General features: G+C 37.6%; 2 protein-coding genes across 8 annotated transcripts; one reads left to right on the top strand and one right to left on the bottom strand.

Moving 5' to 3' along the window:
* The first annotated feature begins 2,906 nt into the window (after positions 1-2,906).
* On the top strand, positions 2,907-9,355 carry LOC112187217 (protein FLX-like 3). 3 transcript variants are annotated; one of them, XR_002931021.2, is made up of 6 exons: positions 2,907-3,062; positions 3,556-4,099; positions 4,228-4,373; positions 4,575-4,654; positions 4,856-5,036; positions 8,620-9,355. XR_002931021.2 is itself a non-coding variant. In XM_024325914.2 (5 exons), the coding sequence occupies exons 2-5, from the start codon at positions 3,570-3,572 to the stop codon at positions 4,949-4,951; spliced, it is 852 nt and encodes a 283-aa protein (XP_024181682.1). In that variant the 5' UTR covers positions 2,907-3,062; positions 3,556-3,569; the 3' UTR covers positions 4,952-5,230. The 3 variants fall into 3 exon arrangements, 1 of the variants encoding a protein (XP_024181682.1); XR_002931020.2 differs by having other exon boundaries at positions 4,856-5,119; XM_024325914.2 differs by lacking the exon at positions 8,620-9,355 and having other exon boundaries at positions 4,856-5,230.
* Positions 9,356-11,199: 1,844 nt separating this feature from the next.
* LOC112187322 (calcineurin B-like protein 10) lies at positions 11,200-20,001 on the bottom strand. Of its 5 annotated transcripts, none has more exons than XM_040514920.1 (9): positions 19,696-19,978; positions 14,111-14,151; positions 13,843-14,026; positions 13,665-13,747; positions 13,506-13,565; positions 12,483-12,591; positions 12,344-12,396; positions 11,840-12,144; positions 11,200-11,730 (listed from the first exon to the last, which is right to left on the bottom strand). In XM_040514920.1, the coding sequence occupies exons 1-9, from the start codon at positions 19,730-19,732 to the stop codon at positions 11,676-11,678; spliced, it is 927 nt and encodes a 308-aa protein (XP_040370854.1). In that variant the 5' UTR covers positions 19,733-19,978; the 3' UTR covers positions 11,200-11,675. The 5 variants fall into 5 exon arrangements, with proteins under 5 accessions (XP_040370854.1, XP_024181840.1, XP_024181839.1 ...); XM_024326072.2 differs by lacking the exon at positions 19,696-19,978 and having other exon boundaries at positions 11,840-11,952; positions 12,064-12,144; positions 14,111-14,313; XM_040514921.1 differs by lacking the exons at positions 11,200-11,730; positions 11,840-12,144; positions 12,344-12,396; ... (3 more) ...; positions 13,843-14,026; positions 14,111-14,151 and adding exons at positions 16,731-17,303; positions 17,395-17,525; positions 17,640-17,720; ... (3 more) ...; positions 19,199-19,281; positions 19,382-19,565 and having other exon boundaries at positions 19,640-20,001.
* Positions 20,002-24,783: the final 4,782 nt, after the last annotated feature.

The raw sequence follows: 24,783 nt of genomic DNA, 5'->3' as shown, positions 1-24,783 counted from the left end.
TAATTGCCTACCCAGATCCTTGTGCATGTATCATCACACCACATGCATGGATTATTATTGCTTTACTTTCTTCCTGTGTCAGCCATGCAGTCACCGTTTTACTATTATGTCTCCACCAGATCGACCAAGTATCATATCATTTACGCCATTCATTGTTTTAGATTTCAGTAAGATCGATGCCAACTTTTTTGCTCTTAATTCTTTCCAGAAATGGATCATTAATTTTGTATAGTCATAACTGAGATTCTTCAGTTGTCGTGTCACCCATATGATATATACTTTTTTTTTTCATGCAACTCACTTTGTTTACATTGTAATTCTTTTTATTATCAACATAAATTGTCAGCCAATCATCGTCCATTCAAAGAAAATATTATGGCAAATGAATAAAATTTATTAGATAAAACAAATAACACTTAAAGGGGACATAAAGCCAAGACTCCGTAGAATAAACAATAAAATCAAAAGGCAACCAAAATCATAAGCAAGATTAAGCATAGCTAAACTAATAAACAAATTAAGATCAAGACACACAATATCAATCTCAATTTTAATTGGATTATTTGTCATTGCCTTACCAATAGACTAAATGCTGACAAAATCTATTGAATTTTTATTTATTTCACTTTTAATAACAAAAGATCCCTCCGTAGCACGGAGATTTATAAAGCTTTTCGTTTCTTCTGAATTTCAGTTGGGAGCTTCACGTCTGTTGCCAAACCAACAACTTCAAGAAACGTAATTATGTATCATAAAATATGAATTTGCCACCACTCCAGGCCTTGCTGAGCTGAGTGTTGAAAAGCATGGTGGTTATTGGCCGGGCCAACCTTCTCCAAATGCTAGCAAACCCAACAACCTAGCAATATAAACCCATTAGTCGATGTAGAAATCTGAAATCATTCTCCTTCAAATAGACATCAATATATTTACATACCAGTTTTCTAGATTGATCACCAATATCCCAAACTTGCTTCCCCCATTTGTGGCAAACCCAGTTTACTGAAAAAGTTGTGTGCAAATAAATACTAGCCGCACACCCTGCCAAGATAAAAAGCTACTTAAGATGAAAAAAAAATATTCCATCAACAGTAATTAAAGAGCAAACAATATTGTCAATTACCAGTCCCCAAACTAGAAAGGGTAATCCTCCTACTACATACAGTACAACTCCATGCAAGAGTAACCGAGTGAAAGAGGTACGTATAATCAAGAAACCTATAGTACCACTGCTTCTTTAACAATATTTTGGGGGAGAGAGAGAGAGAGAGAGAGAGAGAGAGAGAGAGAGAGAGAGAGAGTTGCAAACCGAGAATGATCGATATGCAAAGATCCAACCAATATAACTAAACCAATATCCCCTAATGGGGCTATGAGGGTCGCTCCATGTGTCGCTGACCTGATGATGGATTCTGTGTGTGCTCACCCATTCAAGTGGACTTCCCTACAAACCAAAAACAATATGCATGCTAGATGCATATCAATACGTACAAACGTCCTGCTGGGAAATTATATATAAACTGCCTAGTTGACCTTGTATATATAATAGAGGTGAACTAATTTCTAGTAATTGGATCGATCACAAACCTGAAGGGAGAGAACGGCACAATAGGCAAAAGAGTATTCGAGCCATTTTGGAAGCTTGACGCTTCGGTGAGCAAGTTTCCTATGCAAGGAGAGAGTTACACCCACACCTGTGACATAATAGAGTGCTACGGTCACCCAAAACGCAGACCAGTTGAAATGAAACAGCGCTAGAAGAACAAGGCAATGGATAGCTAGGAGGACAACGATACTAAGTATATCGATGCCATCCCATTTCCTGCCACCAAGACATTGTGCCCGCCACTGCAAGACCCTAACAAGCTCATCAGCTGCCATAATGTTCGAGCTTGTGTATATGGAAATGAATTAATCGAGTTCAATATAAGCTTGTGTTTGGAAAAATGAAAACCTATTGGTGTGTGTGTGCACGCGCGCGATATTATGAAAAGAAATAAGTATATTAAGATATGGATGTACTCATGTTCGTAAGATGCTTATGGTTGAAGCTAGCTAGTATATTAGCAAACGTACTTTCGTACGTGTTACTGATTTTTGGTCTAAATGTAGATATGTGCCTCAATATAAAAATTAAAAAAAAATGAGAAGGGACATAGTTGTTGCGACGAAACTAATTAAGTATCGTTACCGTGATGCTGTTGTCGAATAAATTTCTTCATATGAAAGTCTTTTAGAAAAATAAAAAGAGACATAATTTATCGGCAATGCTTTTGGTGACTAAATTTCATTGTTTTATGGGAGGTTTCATTGTTTGAAAGCCTCTCATAAAATAATAAAATTGGACATTGCTTTAATTTGCCGACAAAAAAAGCTTATACCAACGAAATCGTCGGCAAACATGCTAGACTATAGCCGTGCCGATGAAATAAAAAGGGTCATATATGGCCGTGTCGATGAAAATTTTGTCGCCAGAAAACTCCCATGAGAAATAGAATGTAAACACACATCTCTTTGCTGATGACCATATTGTCCTTAAATGCTACGTATAAATATGTTTAAACACTTTTTGGTATGAAACCTTTAACTAAAAATTGGGAATGGGATGCATGTTTGCCTAGCAATTGTCATCAAAAGCCCCATAAAAACTATTTTAAAAAAAAATGCCAGACTCTTGCTATCTAGGGTGCAAGTGTGCAACACTTTGTATTTTTTTTTTTTTTTGTTGAGAATTCAACACTTTGTGAATACAAAGCTTTATATTGCTAGAATTGTCCAATTAAGTTCCAACTCCCAAAGCTTTATCTATATATATATACTACGAATACGATACATACGTGATACGAAGAGGGTGTGAATTAAAAATGGGGATATTGGTGCAAATAAGCTAAAGCCTGAGGTGGTCACCAGAAACATTAACAGAATCTAACTGCCACGAATACGACGTCGCACTAGGGCTACAAAGCCTCATTAGGCAAAGAAAGACCTTGATAAACAAATCACACACACTCAATTTTGTTCAAGCCCTCAGCTCTTCTTCAAAATTTCGATCCAAGAACAAGGTCTGCATCCTGGTTTTACCCTTTTACGCTCGTTTAGACCAATCAAGTATCGTGCTTTTGGATTTTATTTTATTTTTTGTCGTTTTTAATTTCAGAGAAGATGAATGAAGGAAAATTAAATTAGGGGTTTCCTCTTATCGAATTATATTTCTAATTGATTATAAAACAGTGAAGAGTTGGCTAAAGTACGGTTCTTTGGCCCTGAGAAGTTGAAAATACGATAAAAGAAGTTGTCTTTTGTCCAATTTTTGCTTCAGTTTCTAGAAATTCAAACTAACCCATAAAGATATTGAGTGGGGATTATTAGTTGAATTGAATTGTATGATAGAAACCAAGAATTTGGGTTTGAATTGTGTAGTTGATTAAAACCCCCACTGTGCACATTCTTTGCTGATTTGCAATTGCTATATATGCAGAACTGTTCAGTACTTGATTACTTGCATGCTCAATCTGGAGGGTTGTTTTTTTGGTCTAAAGTTTTGTGGGTTTTCAGGGAAAACATCTCTGATGGCAGGGAGGCACCGCATTCCGCGTGAAGCCATGATTGACCGGCGTGGCTACCCTCTTGAAGGACCTTATGGTAGAGCCCCTCCTGTGCCCCGGCAGCTGCCCCATCCTGCATTGTTGGAGGAAGAACTTGAAATGCAGCATGCTGAGATTCGGAGGCTCTTAGCTGATAACCGGAGGCTGGTGGAGGACCGAATGGCATTGCAGCATGATCTTGGCGCTGCCAAGGAGGAAATTCATCGCATGAATGTTGCCTTTTCTGATATTCGCGCCGAGGAAGAACTGCAGTCGAGGGAGCTCTTTGAGAAAGCAAGAAAATTGGAAGCTGATCTTCGGGGAGCTGAGCCGTTTAAAAATGAGGCTAAACAACTACGCGGTGAAATTCAGAAGCTGAATGGTGTTAGGAAGGAACTTTCCACACAAGTGCAGACTCTCACACAGGACCTCGTAAAGTTGCAATCTGATAATCAACAGATTCCTTTGCTAAAGTCTGAGATTGATGGTCTGCACCAGGAGCTTATGCATGCTAGGTATGCACCTGAATATCTTTGATTTTCTTTATTTCCTTTGTCTTTAAGCAACTTTTTTGGCGCATATATCTATCAGAATTGTATTAGATCAACCTTTAATAGACAAAGGTATCACTTTTGTTTTGTAGAAGTGCAATTGATTATGAAAAGAAGGCAAATATTGAGCTTATGGAACAGAGACAGGCAATGGAGAATAACCTAGTTTCTATGGCTCGTGAAGTTGAGAAACTTCGTGCAGAACTTGCTAGAGTTGATGGTAGACCGTGGAGTGCAGGTAGTCTCCTGTTGTTAACCAGATTATGAAATTGATCTGTACTCCCATCTTTAGGAATTGGGGTTGATATCTTACTTTTCGTATCTATCTAGTACTTTACAATGGAGGAAAAACAGAGTTGTGTTTTCCTTATTTGGGTTACGTTGTTCCATTTTGTTCTATTCATTCATATCTCACTGTTTTCATACTTGTTGTTTTAAGGTGGACAATACGGGATGAGTTTCAGCAGCCCAGATGGAAGCTTTCCTGCTCCATATGGAGATGGATATGGGATGCATATGGTATTTTTCTTGTATAATTGGACTTTTGATTGGGATTTTTGTAATTACTAAATTTCCATGTTTATCTTTTCTCGATAATGTTGTTATCTCACCTTTTCCTTTTCATAAAATGGTTTCCATGGTTTACTTATGAGGGTGATTCTATTTTCATTATATTTCCTTGTTCTCTGAAATGTTATTTATTATTTTTTTCCTTATTAGGGTATGCCTGATAAAGGACCGATGTATGGGCAAGGCCCAGGCCCAGGCCCAACTTTGTGGGGAGGTTCGGAAAAGCTGCGCATGCCTCGTCGTTGAAATGCGGAAGAGTTTATTTGAATGACACAGTTACATGTTACTTTTGATTGCTCGTCGTCTGGAGATTATGGCCAAGAATTTATAGGTTCATCTATGAGCACACTCCTGATCAGTAGCCTTTATATTTATCTTGATACATTGTTAGTCATCATAAACTGATGAATATAGGTAATATGGTTTTACTTGATTGCTATAATATATCCCATGTCTGTGATAGTAATATGGAATTTTCTGTTCTTACATTTGCATCAGCTATGTCTTACATAGGTTGTGACCACATGACTTATAATGAGTTGTCTTGTCTTTCGTAACCGTCTCTTGAGTTCTTCATTGCGGTTATTCCTTTCTTTTCCTGGTGGCTAGAAGTAAACAGCTTTAGGATTATGTGGTTTTTTTATTTATGAACTTGGTATTTTGTCTAAATTTGTCCACGTAATATATATTTCGATACGTTTTGCGGAAGAGCTGGAGCAGGTGTGTTGTGCCGTAGAACTGAAGCAATTTGATGATGCGGGATTGTAATCATTGTATGATTCTAATGTGATCTGCATTGTTGTAGCTGATGTAATTGTTGGAATTTAAGCTATGTGGCTGTTTCTTGCCTCCTGTACAATTTTTTTTTTGAGAATATATCAACGTATGGCATTCAGAATTGGGCATGTGGATTCTTTGTTATGGAATTCCTTGTTGCCGGTTTCGGTCTCTGGATATTATTGGAGATTAAGAGTTAGGCTGGCAGTTCATTTCACAGTATAGGATTTTACGTTAGTAAGATCAGCTGAAATATATTTTGTGATTTTAGATCTGACTTCCATCTTCTGGATACTAGTTAGTATTTAGCTTTTATGGAAGTTTGAGGAAATAGGTCGAGCTGTTGATCAATTTAGAAAATTGCATAAATGAACATATTGTTATAACTAGGAGTCCTGAAAATCTTTTGCTAGGAAGATGTTATGCTTTAGAAGTAAGTTTCAGGCCTTTATATAGGTAGGTATTTTACTAGAAGTTATCTTTCCAGGTAAGATTTGCAGCTGGAATTAGTTTTACAATTTTCTGAAAAGTTCTTGGTAGTACCAATTGCTTTGGATGGCATTAGAAGAATGGATTGTAGAAGTGTTGCCAGCTCAGGCCTTGATTTCATTGAGCAGTACAGCTTGTATCTGTTGCTTTTGTTTGCAATATGTATATGTCTACATGGGACCCTGTTACAATGTTCTTATATGGAGACGATACCGGCAAGTGGTTGGTTAAGCTGAAGTTTTCTGGGTCTTGCTTGAAGATGTTTCATATTCAGAAGTTGATGTATCTTGATGTACTTTAAACCACACTGCTCCTTGTGCTCTAAATGGCCAAGTGAGATTTTTGCAGCCGTTATGTATTAGCCAATACTAGGAATGTGATTGAGTGGGGTGATTGGGAGTTGCTATTTTCGGTGGAACTTCTTCCAAATGCAAGGCTGGAAGTGGAAGCTTTTCTTCCTCTTTTTAGCTTGTTTCTTGGAATTGAGTTGAAGTGTTTGTGTTTCTTTCACCTATATGATTTTTGGTTGGGTTTTGCTGATGTGGAGCTGAGGTGTGAGGCCAGAGGTAAATAGATCGTATTCAAAGAAGAGGAGATGGAAATTCATGGATTAGGAATAACCTTGTATCTATTCAACGTAGTGTATAAAATGCCGGGATTCATCAGAATGCCATCTTGCTACTTCTCATGTCTGCTGGTGTAGTTGTTGTTCCTCTTTGTGAGCTGTGAGTTTGCTGTCTCTGTCACCAAGATATCTCTAGCCATCCGCATAACCTGATAAGGTTGCTCCTTTTGTTGAAATGACACTGGAATATCTCATGAAAGGAATGGTGGCATGCCATTGGACCAGAGGTCAGCTACTGGTTTGGTGTTATAGGCAAGTATCCTGTCTCATTTTTTATGGGTTTCATAGTTTTGGAATTTTCTGTCTTTCTCTAGCTAGACATAGTAGCTTATTTTCTGCTCTTTCATGTTGCCTCTTTAATACCCTTGCCTCTGGTTTAAATTGCTTCTGTTTAAACTAATTGTCTTTTACATCTGGATTCTTACCTATTTCAACTAGTTTACTTTATCAACCATTAGTGAATTATTAATCCGTTACAATGCTGAGCTTATTTCATTATCTTCCTTTTTCTAGGCTTACAGGGTTTTTAGTCTTAGATTATATAGAGAAAACACTCTAGTTGATTGGTCCGTAATTTAGCAGGTCATGTTGAAATTTCTACAGTTTGATTTACTGAAAAAAAGTTGTCAGATAAGCAACCAGAATATCTCAAGGCTAGGATGAGATGAGATCTTGATCTGCTCTCTTTAAAGGATTAGTTGTCAGATAAAGATGCTTATGCAGTTGAGTGAAGGTGAGCATAGTCAAAAGGGCAATAGCAGTATTTCCTTTAGGCGATTCGAGCAGCCTTTGTGCCGGCCTATAAAACTGATAATTTTGCCTATTAGTGGGACAGAGGACCTAGCTTGTTTGGACGGTGTATGGTCTGCTTTATTATTTTGTTACTTTGTCTTCTTTTGGTTAGAATATAGAACAAGAGATGTCTGTAGGTAGACAGAAGACACACCTTCTGTATAACAAGAGATGAGTAATATAACGAGATGTCTGAATGAGAAAAATCTTTCCATTTACCTGCTTCCGTCCAACAGTTAGATCATCAAGGATGTGTAGAGTGCTATCTGAATATATTGACAGACCTGTTCCGGAAGTTTGGTGGATTGTTTAGTTGAAGGTTAAGTGGGATCTGAAAGTGGTAGCTGATTTTGTTGTTTATGTTGGGATAGTAGGATGTAGGATAGAGCTTAACTGAGTTTTTCTACTTCTATTGAAATTATCATTGGGCTAGTTTTGCTTTTTTACCCCAAGTTCCATAAAAGGTCTGAAAAGAATACCTTGTGCAAGGATCCATCAGTTGGGACTGGTTTCATGTACAGCATTGGAATAGAAGTTTCACTTACTGTGTAAGAAGTCGCAGTTCACAAGGAAGAGGAGCAGAATTTACCATCACTTCATACTTAATGGATCCCTGAGTGGTCTTGTTGTGGACTGCTGTGTTTTATTTCATCAAAATAGAAGATGTTGACTATGAGCCTCTCTTTTTTCTATGGTGAGGGGGTAATTGGCTGCTACCTATTCTGTCTATAGACTACTGTAGCTATGTCGTCGATATCAATTAGGATCAGTATATGGTTCAGGCTTATCAAACTTATATTGAAGTTGCTGATTTCTTGTTTGTTTCTTTGTCTGATTTCACACTATCATGGAGAACACTGGTAGATGAACTCATTTCATGTAACTACATCTAAAATACATGATGTGGCAGTTAAACATTGATATGATATGATTTATTATTAGTCTATAGTTCTGCATGCGTATCAAAATTATATTTTTGAAGTTGCTGATTTCTTGTTGTTTTATTATTGTTATTCTTCTAAGCACATGATGTCGACAGTTGATGTGGCAGCCAAGCATTTCTGTGATATGATTTGGTATTTAAAGCACTATCTAATGCTTAACTGCCGTATCATGTGGTTTGATAACTTTGATTATCTTCATTTGATTGTTTTATCTGCCTTGTGTCATTGTTTACACAAAGTATATTTCTATTAACTGTTACCTGATTTTTCATCATATTTTGCTGCAGATGGAAGGCCTGATTTTTCAAGGATGTCTTGTGCAATCTACCGAAAGGAATACATGCCTGATTTGTTTTGCTATTCCAAACAAGAATACGTAACTTTTACAAGAAGTTTATTCAACTTGATTTGTCTTGGTGATTGATAAAAGACGACATCTTACCCAGTTGTTGGAAGTAGTGATTGTGGCGGAGTCCATGAAACATATTAAGTAACTGGACGTGTAAGTAGCTACTTGAATTGGGACTTCTGGACCTCACTTTTAGCAAGCCAAATGAGCTAGTCAAGGATCCACCCTGCAGCTTGTCATTTCCTCTAGTTAGTGTTTGTTGCCATTTCCTTTGCTTTAGTCGAGCTCCACATGCAAGGTAATTGTTACAATGGCAAGCTTCTTTAGATGAAAAATTTGCATTCGACTGACTAGATTCATTGATGTAGCCAAAGTACAGGAATATTATCTCTAGTTGTAGGCTGTGAATATGGAACGCGCCTTTCTTTAACATTCACTTGTTAAATAGGAGAGAGATTGCATCGGTTGTTTATTTGGTGCATCTCACAACCAGAGTAAAATGTTAAAGTTGAAGGGCTTGTATAGCAGAATCAGTGATTACAAAAGAACTGTTGTCACGGAGGGATTTATTGGTGCCACATTATTGAGGTACAGAGGTACTCTTGTATTTTGCTATACAAAAAGAAAAAATGATAGCATGAGTGGCTTTTCACACATGAACTCATCACATATAATTTTCAGATTAGTCTCTTGCTGTTTAAGTCTCGCATTAGTTTGGAAGTAGTTAGAAGGTATCCGTGAGTACATTCAACAGATCATATCTGCAGGTTAAATTACTCTCAAATTTGGCAGTAGTGTTTAAATTCTGTTATTTTTGGTATTGATTTTGGCACTCCATTTCAACACAAGTTAACACTTTACGTAGTGAAAAGTGGATGCTAAAATTCCTCTTTTATTTTTTTTATTTGCCCGGTTGGCAGTCCTGGTTTGCTCTCCTGGTTAGGACCGAAAATGATGAACTCTTGTCTGGTGGCTTTGCCTCCTCAGTCAAGACCTTGTTGTAGAGTCTGTCTCTCTTGAACATCAGCCAAATTAAAAGGTGACAACTTGGCTCAAATAGAGTTCATTTCCTGAAGCCTAGACCTTAACACTTTGCTCTTCCAATTCAACAAGCCAAGCCGTGTACTAGCAATCTTATTCATAAACCGGGACTAATGCAGCCCTGAACGATCCGTAGACCAAGATTGACGCATCACCTCCTCACAAGAAGTCTCCTCGAACCTAAAACACACTCTTTGAACTGGAAAAACCACCGGAGTACAAACTCTAGCCTGGTTACACTACAAATCATAACAGTACTGCTACGTTTGCTAATTAGAAAAGGTCTGATCCGATGCTTGGAATTTTGTATCGAGTAGTGTATGGTTTTTGTAACATAACTTGATCAACTTGGTGATTGATGAAAGAGGATTCATGGAATTGGTAGTGGAGTCCAGGAATTATGGTGTAGATTACCTGGGATGTAAATCATGACTTCTAGATCTCACTTCTCGCAGGTTAAATAATCTAGTACTCAAAGATGACTCTGCAGTTTGTCACTTCCTCTAGTGGCTGTCTATTCTTTGCTTGATTCCAGATGCATATGCAATGTAAATGTTAGGATGGTAAAGCCTGTATAAAAGAACTGGCCATTTTCAGTGAACAAAGTGCTGGAACTTGTCTCCAATTGCAGCTTGTACGGATTTCAACTTCCTTTTACATTCACTTCCTTGCTTCTTTTTTTTCTCTTTCTGAGAAGAGCTTCCTTGTTGAATAGGAGATTGCATAGTCCATTTTTTTTTTGGGTGCATCTTACTGCAACAATGAAGTTTAGGACTCATTGAATCAGTGATGCAGAAACAGAAGGGACCGTGGTATGTATCCACTTTCTATAATTTGCTCAATCTCAAATATGCCTGTGCCACGTTTCAAAAAAAAAAAAATTGCTTGTGCCAGTTGTACTGGGGAATTTTAAGGCTCTACAAATCATAAAAAAGCACAGCTTGTTTGCAAGATACTACCATAGGCATAGCTTAAATTGACAACATCTACAGTCGTCAACTTCAGTGTTTTAGATAAAACTTGGGAAGACGGGTGATGTCCCTGGCATGCATACATTTACAGAGAGTTTATCAACTACTGTGTGAGATTGTTTGAAACCAGAGCAAAGGTGGTCTATCCAACATTAACTACTAAACTAGGTGATTGATGAATACAGATTTGTTAAAATTGGTGATTCTGGCAGTCTCCTTGGAACCTACATGACTTTTAGCATGTCAAATAATCCAGTCAAGGATGCACCCCAAAGCTTGTCATTTCCTCTAGTGAGTGTGTGCATTGCCAATTACTTTACTCCACTCCAGATACGTATGCAAGATAAATTTTAGGATGGTAAATTGCATATATATGCCTCTTTTTTGTTTTTTAGGTGTATATTCTGATATTACAACCGTAGTTAATTTGAGAGTTAAAAGGGCATGTACAGAATCGGTGATTAGTCAAGGAGACGTTGGTAGAACCTTTTATGTTGCTAAACAAATAATAAAATGAACGGGTTCTTCGCTATCCCTTTCGATAGTCTTACAAATTACTCGAACAGATTATATGTGCAAGATAGCATTCAAAATTGACAGTAGCGTACAATCAACCAGTTGATCAGATCGAGATTTTGGAACTGAAATAGAGGTTGACCGATCATTAAAAGAATTTGAGCTGATTTTGATCGATCAGCAGAAATAGAGGTTGATCGATCATTAAAAGAATCAGGCCAAAAACTGAAACACTCTGGAGTAGGGATGCTGTATTTTTCCAGTTGCTAAGGTTGCGGCTGGTTTTCACTAGCTCAATCTCAAAATTGCCTGTGCCAGTTGTACTGGGGAACCTTCAATGCTGTACAAATCAGAACAACACAGCTCTCTTGGTAGCTCAGTCTCATGAAGAATCCTACACTCCAACACAGCATCTGATTTCAGCATCCAGGATGAAATCATAGGCATGGCTTAACTTGCCAGCATTTCAGTCCTCGACTTCAGTGTTGAAAATAAAACTTGGGAAGACTGTGGTGATGTTCCTGGAACAGATACCGTTGGAGTTAATTGCCAGTCAATTACTGAATGAAACAGATTGGAAGCAATAATAAACATAGTATGAGTGCAAATGACAATGATCAAGTAAGGTACTTTAAATATGGAAGTGTCATGTTCTTTACGAGTGTAGGCCGCTGAAATACAAAAGCCTTCCATTCATCGTTGCTAATTTTGCCATCCTTATCAGCATCAGCATCTTCAAATGTCTGAAGAAAAGAAAGATGCCTTTCAGAGTATAAAATTTCAGGGGAAGTTTGGCAAGCACACAGAAAGAAAAACTGAAAAAATAAAAAAGATTGAACACTCATGAGCCTTGCCTTATCCACAATTGTTTCTAGAGTTTCATCTGGCACCTGTATGCCGGATTCCAACAAAGTGGCGACTACCATTTGCCTAACCTGCAAGCAAAAACATATACAAGGAAGAAGAAATACAATTTATAAATTAATAGTGAGCAAAATGATGAAATGAATGAAATCAAACAGTCCCATCTACAAAACGTATCAACACCACCTTCTTAAGTCCTTTTTGTTTATTACGAATCCAGGCAAGAACTTGTTCACAATCTGAAATATAACAAGGATAGGATATACTTACTTCTTCCCGCTCAATATATCCAGTCTGTCTCAAATCATACAACCTGAATGCAACTGCATGAAACCCAGGAATGTCTTTTAACACGAAATGCTTTGAACATAAAGTTAAGCTAACTGAAGTTGGCTTCTTGAGTACTTACAGTCAATCTTCTGTTCAAGAGGAGTGCAGGGATGAAATACACTTAATGCATGGATAAACTCCTCAAATTCAATGACTCCATTTTTCTTTTCGTCAAAAACATCAAATACCTACACCCCCCATTGTGTCATAGAACATTGAAAAGAAACAAATTATGTCTTGGGTCACATCCATGTAGCACATATTGAGCTGAAATATAGGTGGCGTTTAGTCACATGAATCTGGCATTACAGCTATCGAATATTTCCAAAGCCCATAAAATTAAAGTAAAACAGAAAACCAGAAACAAAGAGAAGGCTGTTGCATAAAGGCTATAACTTTAAGAACCCACAAAGAGGATTTGTGTACATACTACATCAGCAATCCTAAACCCTATGAAGCAATCAGCAAACTAGAACATCTCCAAATTCCATTAAAGCTTCAAAACATAAATTTGAGAAAGGAAGGTAAAAATACCAGCAACGAAAAGGAAGGCTATGGTACAAAGGTTATAACTTTGAAGTACCCAGAAAGAGATTTGTTCATGTACTCACTCTGGCAATCCTAAATCTCATCAAGCAATCAAGAAAATAAACTATCTCCAAAATCCATTACGGCTTCAACACGTAAATTTGAGGAAAACAACTAGCAACAAAAAGAAGGGTATGCCAGAAAGAAATTTGTGACATACTCCGAATGGCAGTCCTAAATCACATCAAGCAATCAAGGACCAAGAATATCACATAAAGAGTTTTACTTTACCTAATTCAATTTAGAATCAGACACTAGTTGTCTGAAGGAAAACAGATTGTTTGCACTGTCAAGTTGAGACAAACAAATTAAATATATAGGAGCATCAAAGAGAAGGTTGTGTTATAAAGACTACAACTTGAACTACCCATAAACAGATTTGTTGAGATTCTCACATTGGAAATTCTAAATCCCTTGAAGCAATCAAGATGAGCTAGAATGTCAAATACAAAAGTACACGATAAAATAAATGATTCAACACAGAACTAAGCGTAAATTATGTGAATGAACTCACCCTATCAAGAAAAATATTTTCGCCTGCTTGAGTTTTGAACAGAGCCAACTGAAGCTCCTCCTGAAAATTACAAACCAATTAAGGTAGATAAGTGAAGAATGAATAACCAAATTATAATGATAAACAATAGTTGATATGAACACACATAATTGGACTAACCTTGTGAATTAAGCCATCATCTAGAATCGAACTGCTCAACTTGTTGAACAATTCACGCAATGCTTCCACGTCATTTACACTAACTAACAAACATTATCAAAATTCCATCAATGCTAATATATAAACAATTAATTAATTAATTAATTACATTTCAAACAAACAAATGAATGAGACAAACATGGGGAGGTGGCAGCGAGGCGAACGACGTCGTCGTGGGTGAAAGCGGCTCGGTGGTGACGACGTGGACGGTGTTGTTCGAAGCAGCCGGCTAAGCTGAAGATGAAAGCCTCGATCAGACCAACCACTGGTATGCACAACGCACACAGCTTCTCGCCGATTTGGAGCGAGCTCGTGCTCGAATCCTTGCATTTGCGAAACCAACAACATATTTTCAGGATTGTAATTCGATCCGATAATTGAAATCAAATATGGGAGTGATGAGTTACCAGAAAGCTGAGCCTGGCGTCCATGTCCCTGCGCAACAGAACATCGCGGAGAAGAAGAGCTCTCTGCCTCTCTGTGTTCGTCGTCGTCATTAGCTTTTTCCGGAGAATCAATCGAAGCTCTAATGGATTTTACTCCAGAGAGGAAAGGGAGAGCTGGAAGAAAGACCAGACTACTGAAGGAGAAAAAAGGAGGGAATTATTTATTGTTAATGTTTTATATTACATAAATGACTCAGACAATCAATAGTGTTATAGTGACAAGAACGAGGGTCGGATAACATTAAATATATATTTTGATTTTTTTTTAAATTTAATATAAATATTAAGGGTTGAAATTATCTAATAAGTTATGTATTATTTATACTGTCAGTATATAAAAAAAAGTTTGTATTTAAATAAATTAAAGAATATACAGTAATTTGAGCTTTACTGTTTAGTGTGGAATTTCGACGAATTAAGATGATCACGGAAAGAGATTCAAATCACAGATATGTACTTTGAAGTATAAACTTAGTTTATACTTTATAGAGAAAGAAACATAGGTCAATTTGTACTGATTAACTAGGAGAAGCAATTCTGTGGGTTCCTAATTACCTAATAATAACTTAGGTATGAATATATGTGGCCACTGAACGACCCACAAGTCATTATCCTAGGCACAATTATTGTATGGGACCATAAAATGCCCTAGTACGCATTTGAATAATTAGACTAAGGAACGTAACTATAATTGAATATTTTGTCCTATGATCCATAACTGTGAGCAACATTTTAAGATAAGGATAAGAGAGAGAAAAAATTAGAAAAGGCTCTAGATACTTTAGATTGGCATTTTTCACTCTCAGTTAGTCTTCCATTATCGTGCATGGTTGACTAATTAGTTTAAATCTGAATTACGCATATTGTGTAGAGATAAAATCTTGTAAGTTTCGATTATTAAATTTTTAAGTCCCAATCATTTTTCACTGTCATCTGACTCATCTCGTACTATGGCCGCGTTTGTTTCATTGGATAAGGAGGTTGGATAGGAAAATTTAAATCTAATCTGGTAAGCAATTATGTTTGGCAATCCAGATAACTAACAGACACATTTTTTAAATCTTATCAAATATGGATAACTAATCTTGTTAGAGAGGTGAGATATAATTTATCAAACCAGAAAGCCTCCAAATCTACATCTCCAGCTTTCACCACGATAAAACTCAACCTCTGCCTTCCCCTCCAATTCTCATTGCAACCTCTCACGATCTTCCTCCATCGTCTTCTTCTTCTATTTTTGCAGTTCTCCACCAATTTACCCAGTCTCCTAAATATTCCACCGCCATTATGCAAATTATTCCGATCATCAGAATTATCGAATTTGTGCTGCTCAAATGCTCATGAGTTGGGATTTACCACTGTACGTGGATTTTAGAGCTCTAATTCCGTCGAAGCTTCTATCTAATGGGTCGTGCCTGATGGGTAGATATATCTTCAAGTTCTTGGACTTGAAGATGAATGGAGATGGCCAACGATGGATAAGCACCGACTATGAATAGGATGGCTAGCGGTGAGTCCGAGGCCGAGTAACAGCATTGAGGTCTGAGGCGATGATCGGCGATGATGGGTCTTGAAGCTTCATGGAGATCAATCCACTGAATTTCATCTACTGTTAAATTTCAGATCTATCTAATTTTTTTTATTGTTATTTATTTTTAAATTGAGTTTACCAAATATCCAGTTTGTTACCCAATCTTGTATCAAACAACCAATAAAATTAGGATTAGTTATCTTAACCTGTTGCAATCCAATCCTATTAAGATAGGTTAACCAATCCAATCTTGGCATGTGTACCAAACGTGGTCTATATGTGTAGTGTAGAATGTAGCACGTTTACCTACTTCAAGTGGAGTAAAACAATTACACTAATCGAAGAAATGAATGAAACTCAAAGGATCTGTTGGAAATAAAAGAAATACTAGAATTACACATGTACATTTATCTCCGGAAAAAAAAAAAAAAAGAATCACATTTACATCAAACTATTAATGAAAATGAACATATTTCTGCATGTCGACCACTTGTTCACCGCTGTAAGTCTTCCACATCCTCCCACAGTCTTCTTGGAGCCCCACAAAACTCAGGCGAAGGCTTGAAACTTGAGCAATGAGCATCTTGATAAAGAGTGACATGACTATTAGATCTCTGTGGAAATGTTGCATTCCTCAGCTCTTCGTATTCACCATAACTAATCATTTTGCCCCAAGTTGGTTCAAATTCTGCCGGCTTAAACCATAACATGAACCGGAGCTCAAGTTCTGGATTTGGCTTCCCACTTTCTATTAGGAGAGGGAGATTACCATTAATAAAACTTGCCCAAAGCTAGTCCTTTCCTCTAGTAAGTGTACGTATGTATTGCCAATTACTCTACTCGAACTCCAGAAACGTATGCAAGGTAAATGTTAGGATGGTAAATTGCATATATATGCCTTTTTTTTTTCTTTTTTTTTTTTCTGTTTTGGGTGCATATTCTGATATTACAACAATAGTTCATTTGAGAGTTAAAAGGGCATGTACAGAATCAGTGATTAAAAAAGAAAATTGCTGTCACGGAGACCGGTGGTGCACTATTCAAGTACCATTTTATGTCGCTAAAAAAAAAAACAATAAAATGAATGGGTTCTTCACAATCCCTTTCAATAGTCTTACAATTGTTTCTCATTCAGTCACCTTATTCATAAATGCTCGAACAGATTATATGTGCAAGATGGCATTCAAAATTGACAGTAGTGTACAATCAACCAGTTGATCAGATCCAGCTTTTGGAACTGAAATACACTGGTCAAAGAATTTAAACTGATTTTGATCAATCTGCAGAAATAGAGGTTGATCGATCATTAAAAAAATCAGGCCAAAAACTGAAACACTCTGGAGTAGGGATGCTGTATTTTTCCAGTTGCTTAGGTTGCAACTGATTTTCACTTGCTCAATCTCAAAATTGCCTGTGCCAGTTGTACTGGGAAACCTTCAATGCTGTACAAATTAGAACAACACAGCTCTCTTGGTAGCTCAGTCTCATAAAGAATCCTACACTGCAACACAACATCTGATTTCAGCATCCAGGATGAAATCATAGGCATGGCTTAACTTGCCAGCATTTCAGTCCTCGACTTCAGTGTTGAAAATAAAACTTGGGAAGACTGTGGTGATGTCCCTGGAACAGATACCCTTGGAGTTAATTGCCAGTCAATTACTGAAAGAAATAGATTGGAAGCAATAATAAACATAGTATAAGTGCAGATCACAGTGATCAAGTAAGGTACTTTAAATATGGAAGTGTCATGTTCTTTACGAGTGTAGGCTGCCGAAATACAAAAGCCTTCCATTCATCATTGCTAATTTTGCCATCCTTATCGGCATCAGCGTCTTCAAATGTCTGAAGAATGGAAACATGCCTTCTTTCAGAGTATAAAATTTCAGGAGAAGTTTGGCAAGCACACATAAAGAAAAATAGAACAAATACAAAAGATTGAACGCTCATGAGTCTTGCCTTATCCACAATTGTTTCAAGAGTTTCATCCGGCACCTGTATGCCGGATTCCAACAAAGTGGCGACTACCATTTTCCTAACCTGCAAGCAAAAACAGATACAAGGAAGAATATTCAAAATTATCATCACCACCTTCTCAAGTCCTTTTTGTTTATTTAAGAATCCAGGCAAGAACTTGTTCACAATCAGAATTATCGATCTCAAGGATATACTTACTTCTTCCCACTCAATATATCCAGTCTGTCTCAAATCATACAACCTGAATGCAACTGCATGAAACCCAGAAATGTCTTTTTACACGAAATGCTTCCAACATAAAGTTAAGCTAACTGAAATTGGCTTCTTGAGTACTTACAGTCAATCTTCTGTTCAATAGGAGTGCAGGGATGAAATACACTTAATGCATGGATAAACTCCTCAAATTCAATGACGCCATCTTTCTTTTCGTCAAAAACATCAAATACCTACACCCCCATTGTGTCATAGAACATTGAAAAGAAACAAATTATGTCTTGGGTCACATCCATGTTCCATGGTCACCCATGTAGCACATATTGAGCAGATGAATCTGGCATTACACCTACTGAATATTTCCAAATCCCATGAAATTAAAGTAAAACAGAAAACCAGCAACAAAGAGAAGGCTGTTGAATAAAGGCTATATATAACTTTGTTTTTTTTTTTTAATGGAAAAAATGAAGGCTATAACTTTAAGAACCCACAAAGAGGATTTGTGTACATACTACATCATCAATCCTAAATCCTATGTAGCAAGCAGCAAACTAGAATATCTCCAAATTCCATTAAAGCTTCAAAACATAGGTAAAAAGAATTTGAGAAAGAAAGTTAAAAAGACCGGCTATAACTTTGATACAAAGGCTATAACTTTGAAGTACACAGAAAGAGATTTGTTCATGTACTTACTCTGGCAATCCTAAATCTCAACAAGCAATCAAGAAAATAAAATATCTCCAAAATGCATTACAGCTTCAACACATACATTTGAGTAAAACAAGTAGCACAAAAAGAAGGGTATGCCAGAAAGAAATTTGTCACATACTCCCATTGGCAATCCTAGATCACATCAAGCAATCAAGGACCAAGAATATCGCATAAAACTCTTTACTTTACCTAACTCAATTTAGAATTATACACAAGTTGTCTGAACGAAAACACATTGCCGCACTCTCAAGTTGAGACAAACAAATTAAATAGGAGCATCAAAGAGAAGGTTGTGTTATAAAGACTACAACTTGAACTACCCATAATCAGATCTGTTGACATTCTCACATTGGCAATCCTAAATCCCTTGAAGCAATAAGCAATCAGGATGAGCTAGAATGTCAAATAGAAAAACACACGATAAATTAATGATTCAACATAGAACTAAGCACAAATTATGTGAATGAACTCACCCTATCAAGAAAAAGATTTTCGCCTGATTGAGTTTTGAACAGAGCCAATCTAAGATCCTCCTGAAAATTTAGAAACTAAGGTAGATATATGAAGAATGAATAAACGAATAGTTGATATATATAAACACACATAATTGGACTAACCTTGTGAATTAAGCCATCATCTAGAATCGAACTGCTCAACTTGTTGAACAATTCACGCAATGCTTCCACCTCATTTACACCAACTGATCGAGAGAAACACTATCAATTCCATCAATGCTAAATTGCTAACAAACAGTTAATTACATTTCAAACAAACAAAAATTCCAAATCAAGGAGACAGACATGGGGAGGTGGCAGCGAGGCGAACGACGTCGTCGTGGGTGAAAGCGGCTCGGTGTTGATGACGTGGAAGGTGGTGATCGAAGCACCCAACTAAGCTGAAGATGAAAGCCTGAATGAGACCAACCACTGGTACGCACAACGCACACAGCTTCTCGCGGATTCGGAGCGAGCTCGTGCTCGAATTCTTCGGTTTGCAAAAAACAACATTTTCATTTTGGTAATTCGATCCGAAAATTGAGAACAAATATGAGACGTTACCTGTAGAAAGGTGAGGCTGGCATCCATGTCCCTGCGCAACAGAACATCGCGGAGAAGAAGAGCTCTCTGCCTCTCTGTGTTCGTCGTCGTCATTAGCTTTTTCAGGAGAATCAATCTGCTCTCCGACTCAAATGGATTTTACTCCACACAGGGAAAGGGAGAGTTGGAAGATAGACCAGATCGACGTACTATACTGGAGGAAGGAGGGAGGGCATGCATTGGCGCCTGCCTATAAACCTAGTTTGTACTTTATAGAGAGAAAGAAACATTGAGGTTGTACTGATTAACTAAAGAAGGATTCATTTGATTTGTTGGTTCCTAATTTACCTAATTTGAACTTGAGTATGAAATATATGTAGCCATGGTATTATGGTAGCTAGGTAATGAACATGAACGGCCCACATATCATTATCCTTATCCTAGCTAGGCAGAATTATTGTATGGGATCATATAATGCTCGATGACGCATTTGAATGATTACACTAAGGGACGTAATTATAATTGAATAATTCGTCCTGTAATCAATAATTGTGAGCAACAAAATATATATATATATATATATTTTTTAGAGGGAGGGTGTCAATCCATTATAATGAAACGGTAAGCAACATTACACAATGATCCACTCCAGGAGAGCTACGTCAATATTGAATCATTGCCTAGACTAGCCTAGATGAATGTCACTTTAAGAATAAGCACAAATAAAGTAACCAAACCAATAGAGTTGCAATCCAAAGACAATGCACCCTACATTATTCTACAAGAAGAAAGTAGAAAACTTAGTTGGGGGAAGACCCCATCTCCACCCCAGCATTTAACACAGCCTCTTGATGTCCATCCTTTCCTTCGGTATCCATAATCTCCTCAACTGGGATCGAGGTCATCATCGACCAGCTCCAAAGCTCGCTTCACCTCACCCCCCAAAGGTTTGGGCACCCTCTTCTTTCGTGGTGGTTTATCAGACCCCAAGCTAGCCCAAACTCTAAGTTATTTGACCTAGTGGTAATAGGATTTAATTAGAAGGATCTAGAATCCTAATCAATGTAGAATTACTTTCCTTGTATGATTGAGATTCTATGCATTGTAATCCTCTATATAAAGAGGCCCCTATTATCAATGAGAATACACAGAAAATTCCTCTCAAATTCAGTTCCTCTACAACATATATATATATATATATATATATATATTTTTTTTTTGAGAGGGAGGGCATCAATCCATTCTAATGAAACGGTAAGCGACATTACATAATAACCCACTCCAGGAGGGCTACGTCAATATTGAATCATTGCCAAGACTAGACTAGCCTAGATGAATGTCACTTTAAGAATAAGCACAAATAAAGTAACCAAACTAATAGAGTTGCAATCCAAAGACAATGCATCCTACATTATTCTACATGAAGAAAGTAGAAAACTTAGTCGGGGGAAGAACCCATCTCCACCCCAGCATTTAACATAGCCTCTTGTTGTCCATCCTTTCCTTCGGTATCTATAATCTCCTCAACTGGGAGGTCATCATCGACCAGCTCCAAAGCTCGCTTCACCTCACCCCCCAAAGGTTTGGGCACCCTCTTCTTTCGTGGTGGTTTATCAGACCCCAAGCTAGCTTTGATCATCTTCCAAGGTTTCACGTCTTCTAAACGGGTTTTGTTACAACTCCCAGCCAGCCAGCCTACCTTCCTCTTCTTCGAAGGCGACACCAACAAAGTTCCTTCCTTTTGGGGAAGATCTAAGAGCGGCTCAAAGTCCAGTGCAACAGGAGCCATAGTAGGAGCTAGTTGTTTGGTCCGCTTACTGTAAGTCACCATAGCCATAGACGCAAAACGCTTCACTTCCATAATGTTAGACTCCAGGAGTTGTGAGCCAATAGTCACTCCCTTCGCCGCTGCCCCTATAGGACGCTCGACCTAGCGCACAATGCCTTAGCATGGAAACTAGTGAGAGAACCCAGCAGAGAGGATGGCTTAAGCATGAAAGGTACTTGTCCCACACCCGAGCTACTCCCCACACCAAAAACAAGACTCGGACCCGCACCATGATACAAAAGAGAGATCCCTGGAGTCAAAGGGCTAGGGTTAGGGTTAGCCTAACCATCCATGAAAGCTACCGCAGCAGAGAAATCCGGAGGCCCAGCACAACCCTCTTTTGGGTGTTCTAACAAACCACAAACCGTACAGAAACCCACCACACGTTCATATTTGAACCTGAGCGTTGCCGAAACCCTTTCATCAAAGTCGAAGACCAGCGGAGGGTAGGCTTGCTTGATGGGATTAGCGAGCATATGTGTGATCCGGACCCGAGCTTTCGTCCCACGTCCGATTCCCATCTTATCAAGCTACATAATTTTTCCCAGCGTCGCACCCACCATAGCCATCGCCTTCTCAGTTATTAAGGCCAGCGGAAGTCCAAGAATCTCCACCCAGGTAGGGAACGAAAGAATAGGAACCTGGATAGCATCCTCCAACCCATCATAGTCTGACATAGCAAACATCACTTTGCCAAAAAACCATGGGCCGCCGGAGATGATCTTGTTTTTCTCTTCCATCATAGTAAAACGCAAGACAAAGTGGTTGGCATGCTCCTTGATAGACAAGCGTTGTTTGAGACCCCATACAGTGGATATGGTTCCCATGAAAGCCTTTGGATCAACCCTCTTCATACCCAAAAGACTACCATCATCATAGTGGTGGGATGATATGGCCGATTTTTCGACCTCCCCAAATGACACCCAACCCTTATCGGAGATAGCAAGAGCAGCAGAAACGTCGTTGACCATCGTTGGGCGGCGAGGGTGCTGAGAAAGTGTGGGGAAAAACCTAGGGTTTCTACGGTTTGCTCCTGTTTTCTCTCTTTGAAGCAGTTATTCTACATGAATAGAATGTTAGATACTTTGGTGAGCAACGATATTTAAGATAAGGATAAGAGAGAGAAAATTAGAAAAGGCTTTTCTCACATAGATACTTTAGATTGGCTTTTTTCATTCTCAATCTTCTATTAATTAGTCTTTACCTAACATATTAACTCGGGAGACCAACTCAAGCTTAGCTTAAATCTGAATGCATATTAGAACAAAATTTGTGATATATGGATTATGAGAGAGTTTATGCTTCTAAGGCACATTGTAGCAATGCTTTCCTTAAGAATTTATTTGCCCCACTATTAAGTGTGCAAAGGAGTTGGATCAAATAAGCCTTTAGGATACAATGAAACCTATGAATTCTGCTATTGTTGATCGGCGTCTTGCGCGCTCTTGAGAAGATCAACCCAACACTCGATCAAAGGTTTTCAAGAGGCTCAAGGTTGTTAGAAACTATATCTGTAGTTTTATAATTTCTAGATTTTATTTGTGTAAGAGGGAGGAAGATTGATTGAATGGCTTGAAAGAAAGAAGTAGAGAAGAGAGAAAACAAGGTTGCTTGATATGCAAATCTACAGAGAACTATCCCCTATATATAGGAGTAGTCATGCCTTTTGAAATGATATCATATCTCTTCACCAAAAATTATGTATAATTGCCAACATATATATTTTGCATTGAGTTCAAAATCAGCATATACAATAATTAATCTGAAACACCTTCTCAATATACACACACCTCTTGGTTGTATATATATCATACTACTTCTCTTTTCTTTAATAATTGAGTGCTTCTCTTCATACATCTAACATTGGCAATTAGACCTCCTCTTATTTTTAAACATTAATTTTAAAATCTTATTTTACCCCTCCTATAAATTTGTTTTTTTTTTTAAAGGGTTCTTTCTAGTTTCTCCACTCTTCCTGTGCGAGTTTGCAATATCATATATATCCACCCTTATTGAGCATTTACATCTTCGAAGACTCATTCTCATTGTCGTCATTGAGAGAGATGAATTGCATCTTATAGATCTCCATCAATACATAAATGATTTATTGAATCTCAATTTCTTAAATTAATATTAATTGATGAAATGCAGTCATCAAACTTATGATAAAGGTTTTCTCTTTAGTGTAGATCTTCAATACTTGTCTTAATAAATGAATAGATAGTAAGATTTATGGAGGTGACTTTAATTGCCAGGCGATTGATGCTCATCTAGTTATGAGTGCATGCTAATGGTTATAATGATTCGAAGATTTGAAGCTTTTTGTGGAGATGAGAGATCGACATGAAAGAAGAGGTAGAGAAGATGTGTGAAGTTAAAAAAGGAAGGTGAGAGAAAATAATTATAGGGGCGAAATTGGAAGTTGGATGGTTAAAAATATGGTAGGAGGTTCAAATGACAATTTGAAAATCTTTCTAACGATGCATACTGTGTAGAGATAAAAAAAATTTAAGTTTCTATTACTAAAACTATGAGTACCGATATTTTCCAATATCCTCCCTTACTATATATGCACTGTAGAATGTGATACTTCAAGTGGAGTAAAACAAACTAATCAAAGAAACCAACGAAACTCGAAGGACCTGTTTGGAAATAAAAGAAGTATTATATAGAATTGCATTTACATTTTCACCCGAAAAAAAAAATTCAAAAAATAAAAAACAAGACAATGTTGTAGAGAAACTGAATTTGGGAGAAATTTTCTGTGTATTCTCATTGATAATAGGGGCCTCTTTATATAGAGGATTACAATGCATAGAATCTCAATCATACAAGGAAAGTAATTCTACATTGATTAGGATTCTAGATCCTTCTAATTAAATCCTATTACCACTAGGTCAAGTAACCTAGAGTTTGGGCTAAACACAAATTAGGTTTTCCTTCAACACTCCCCCTTGTGTTGCCCAAATGCGGTGCTTCTCTCGTTGCCTCGTTAAAAACCTTGCCGAGTAACAAAAACCCAGTGGGACAAAAATAACCTCGGTCGAAGGGGAAAAAGAGCACAACACACCCTTCATGATTCGAGACGAACATGTAGACATCTCCCCCTGATGTCTGCACCTCCCCCTGATGACTACGATCATGGGAGTTCATATAATTTCCGCAAGCCAATTCTTGCCACATGTTTCTCGAACGTGGATTTGGGCAATGACTTAGTAAACAAGTCTGCCACATTGTCCTCAGATCGAACCTGGTTCACCTTGATCTTGAGGAGCTTCTGTTGTTGCTGATTGTAGAAGAATTTTGGCGATATATGCTTGGTGTTGTTGCCTTTGAT

This window comes from Rosa chinensis, chromosome 2, assembly GCF_002994745.2.
Source record: "Rosa chinensis cultivar Old Blush chromosome 2, RchiOBHm-V2, whole genome shotgun sequence".
Taxonomy (NCBI): Eukaryota; Viridiplantae; Streptophyta; class Magnoliopsida; order Rosales; family Rosaceae; genus Rosa; species Rosa chinensis.
The sequence above is the reverse complement of the archived record's forward strand: the minus strand, read 5'-3'. Positions and strand labels throughout refer to the sequence as shown.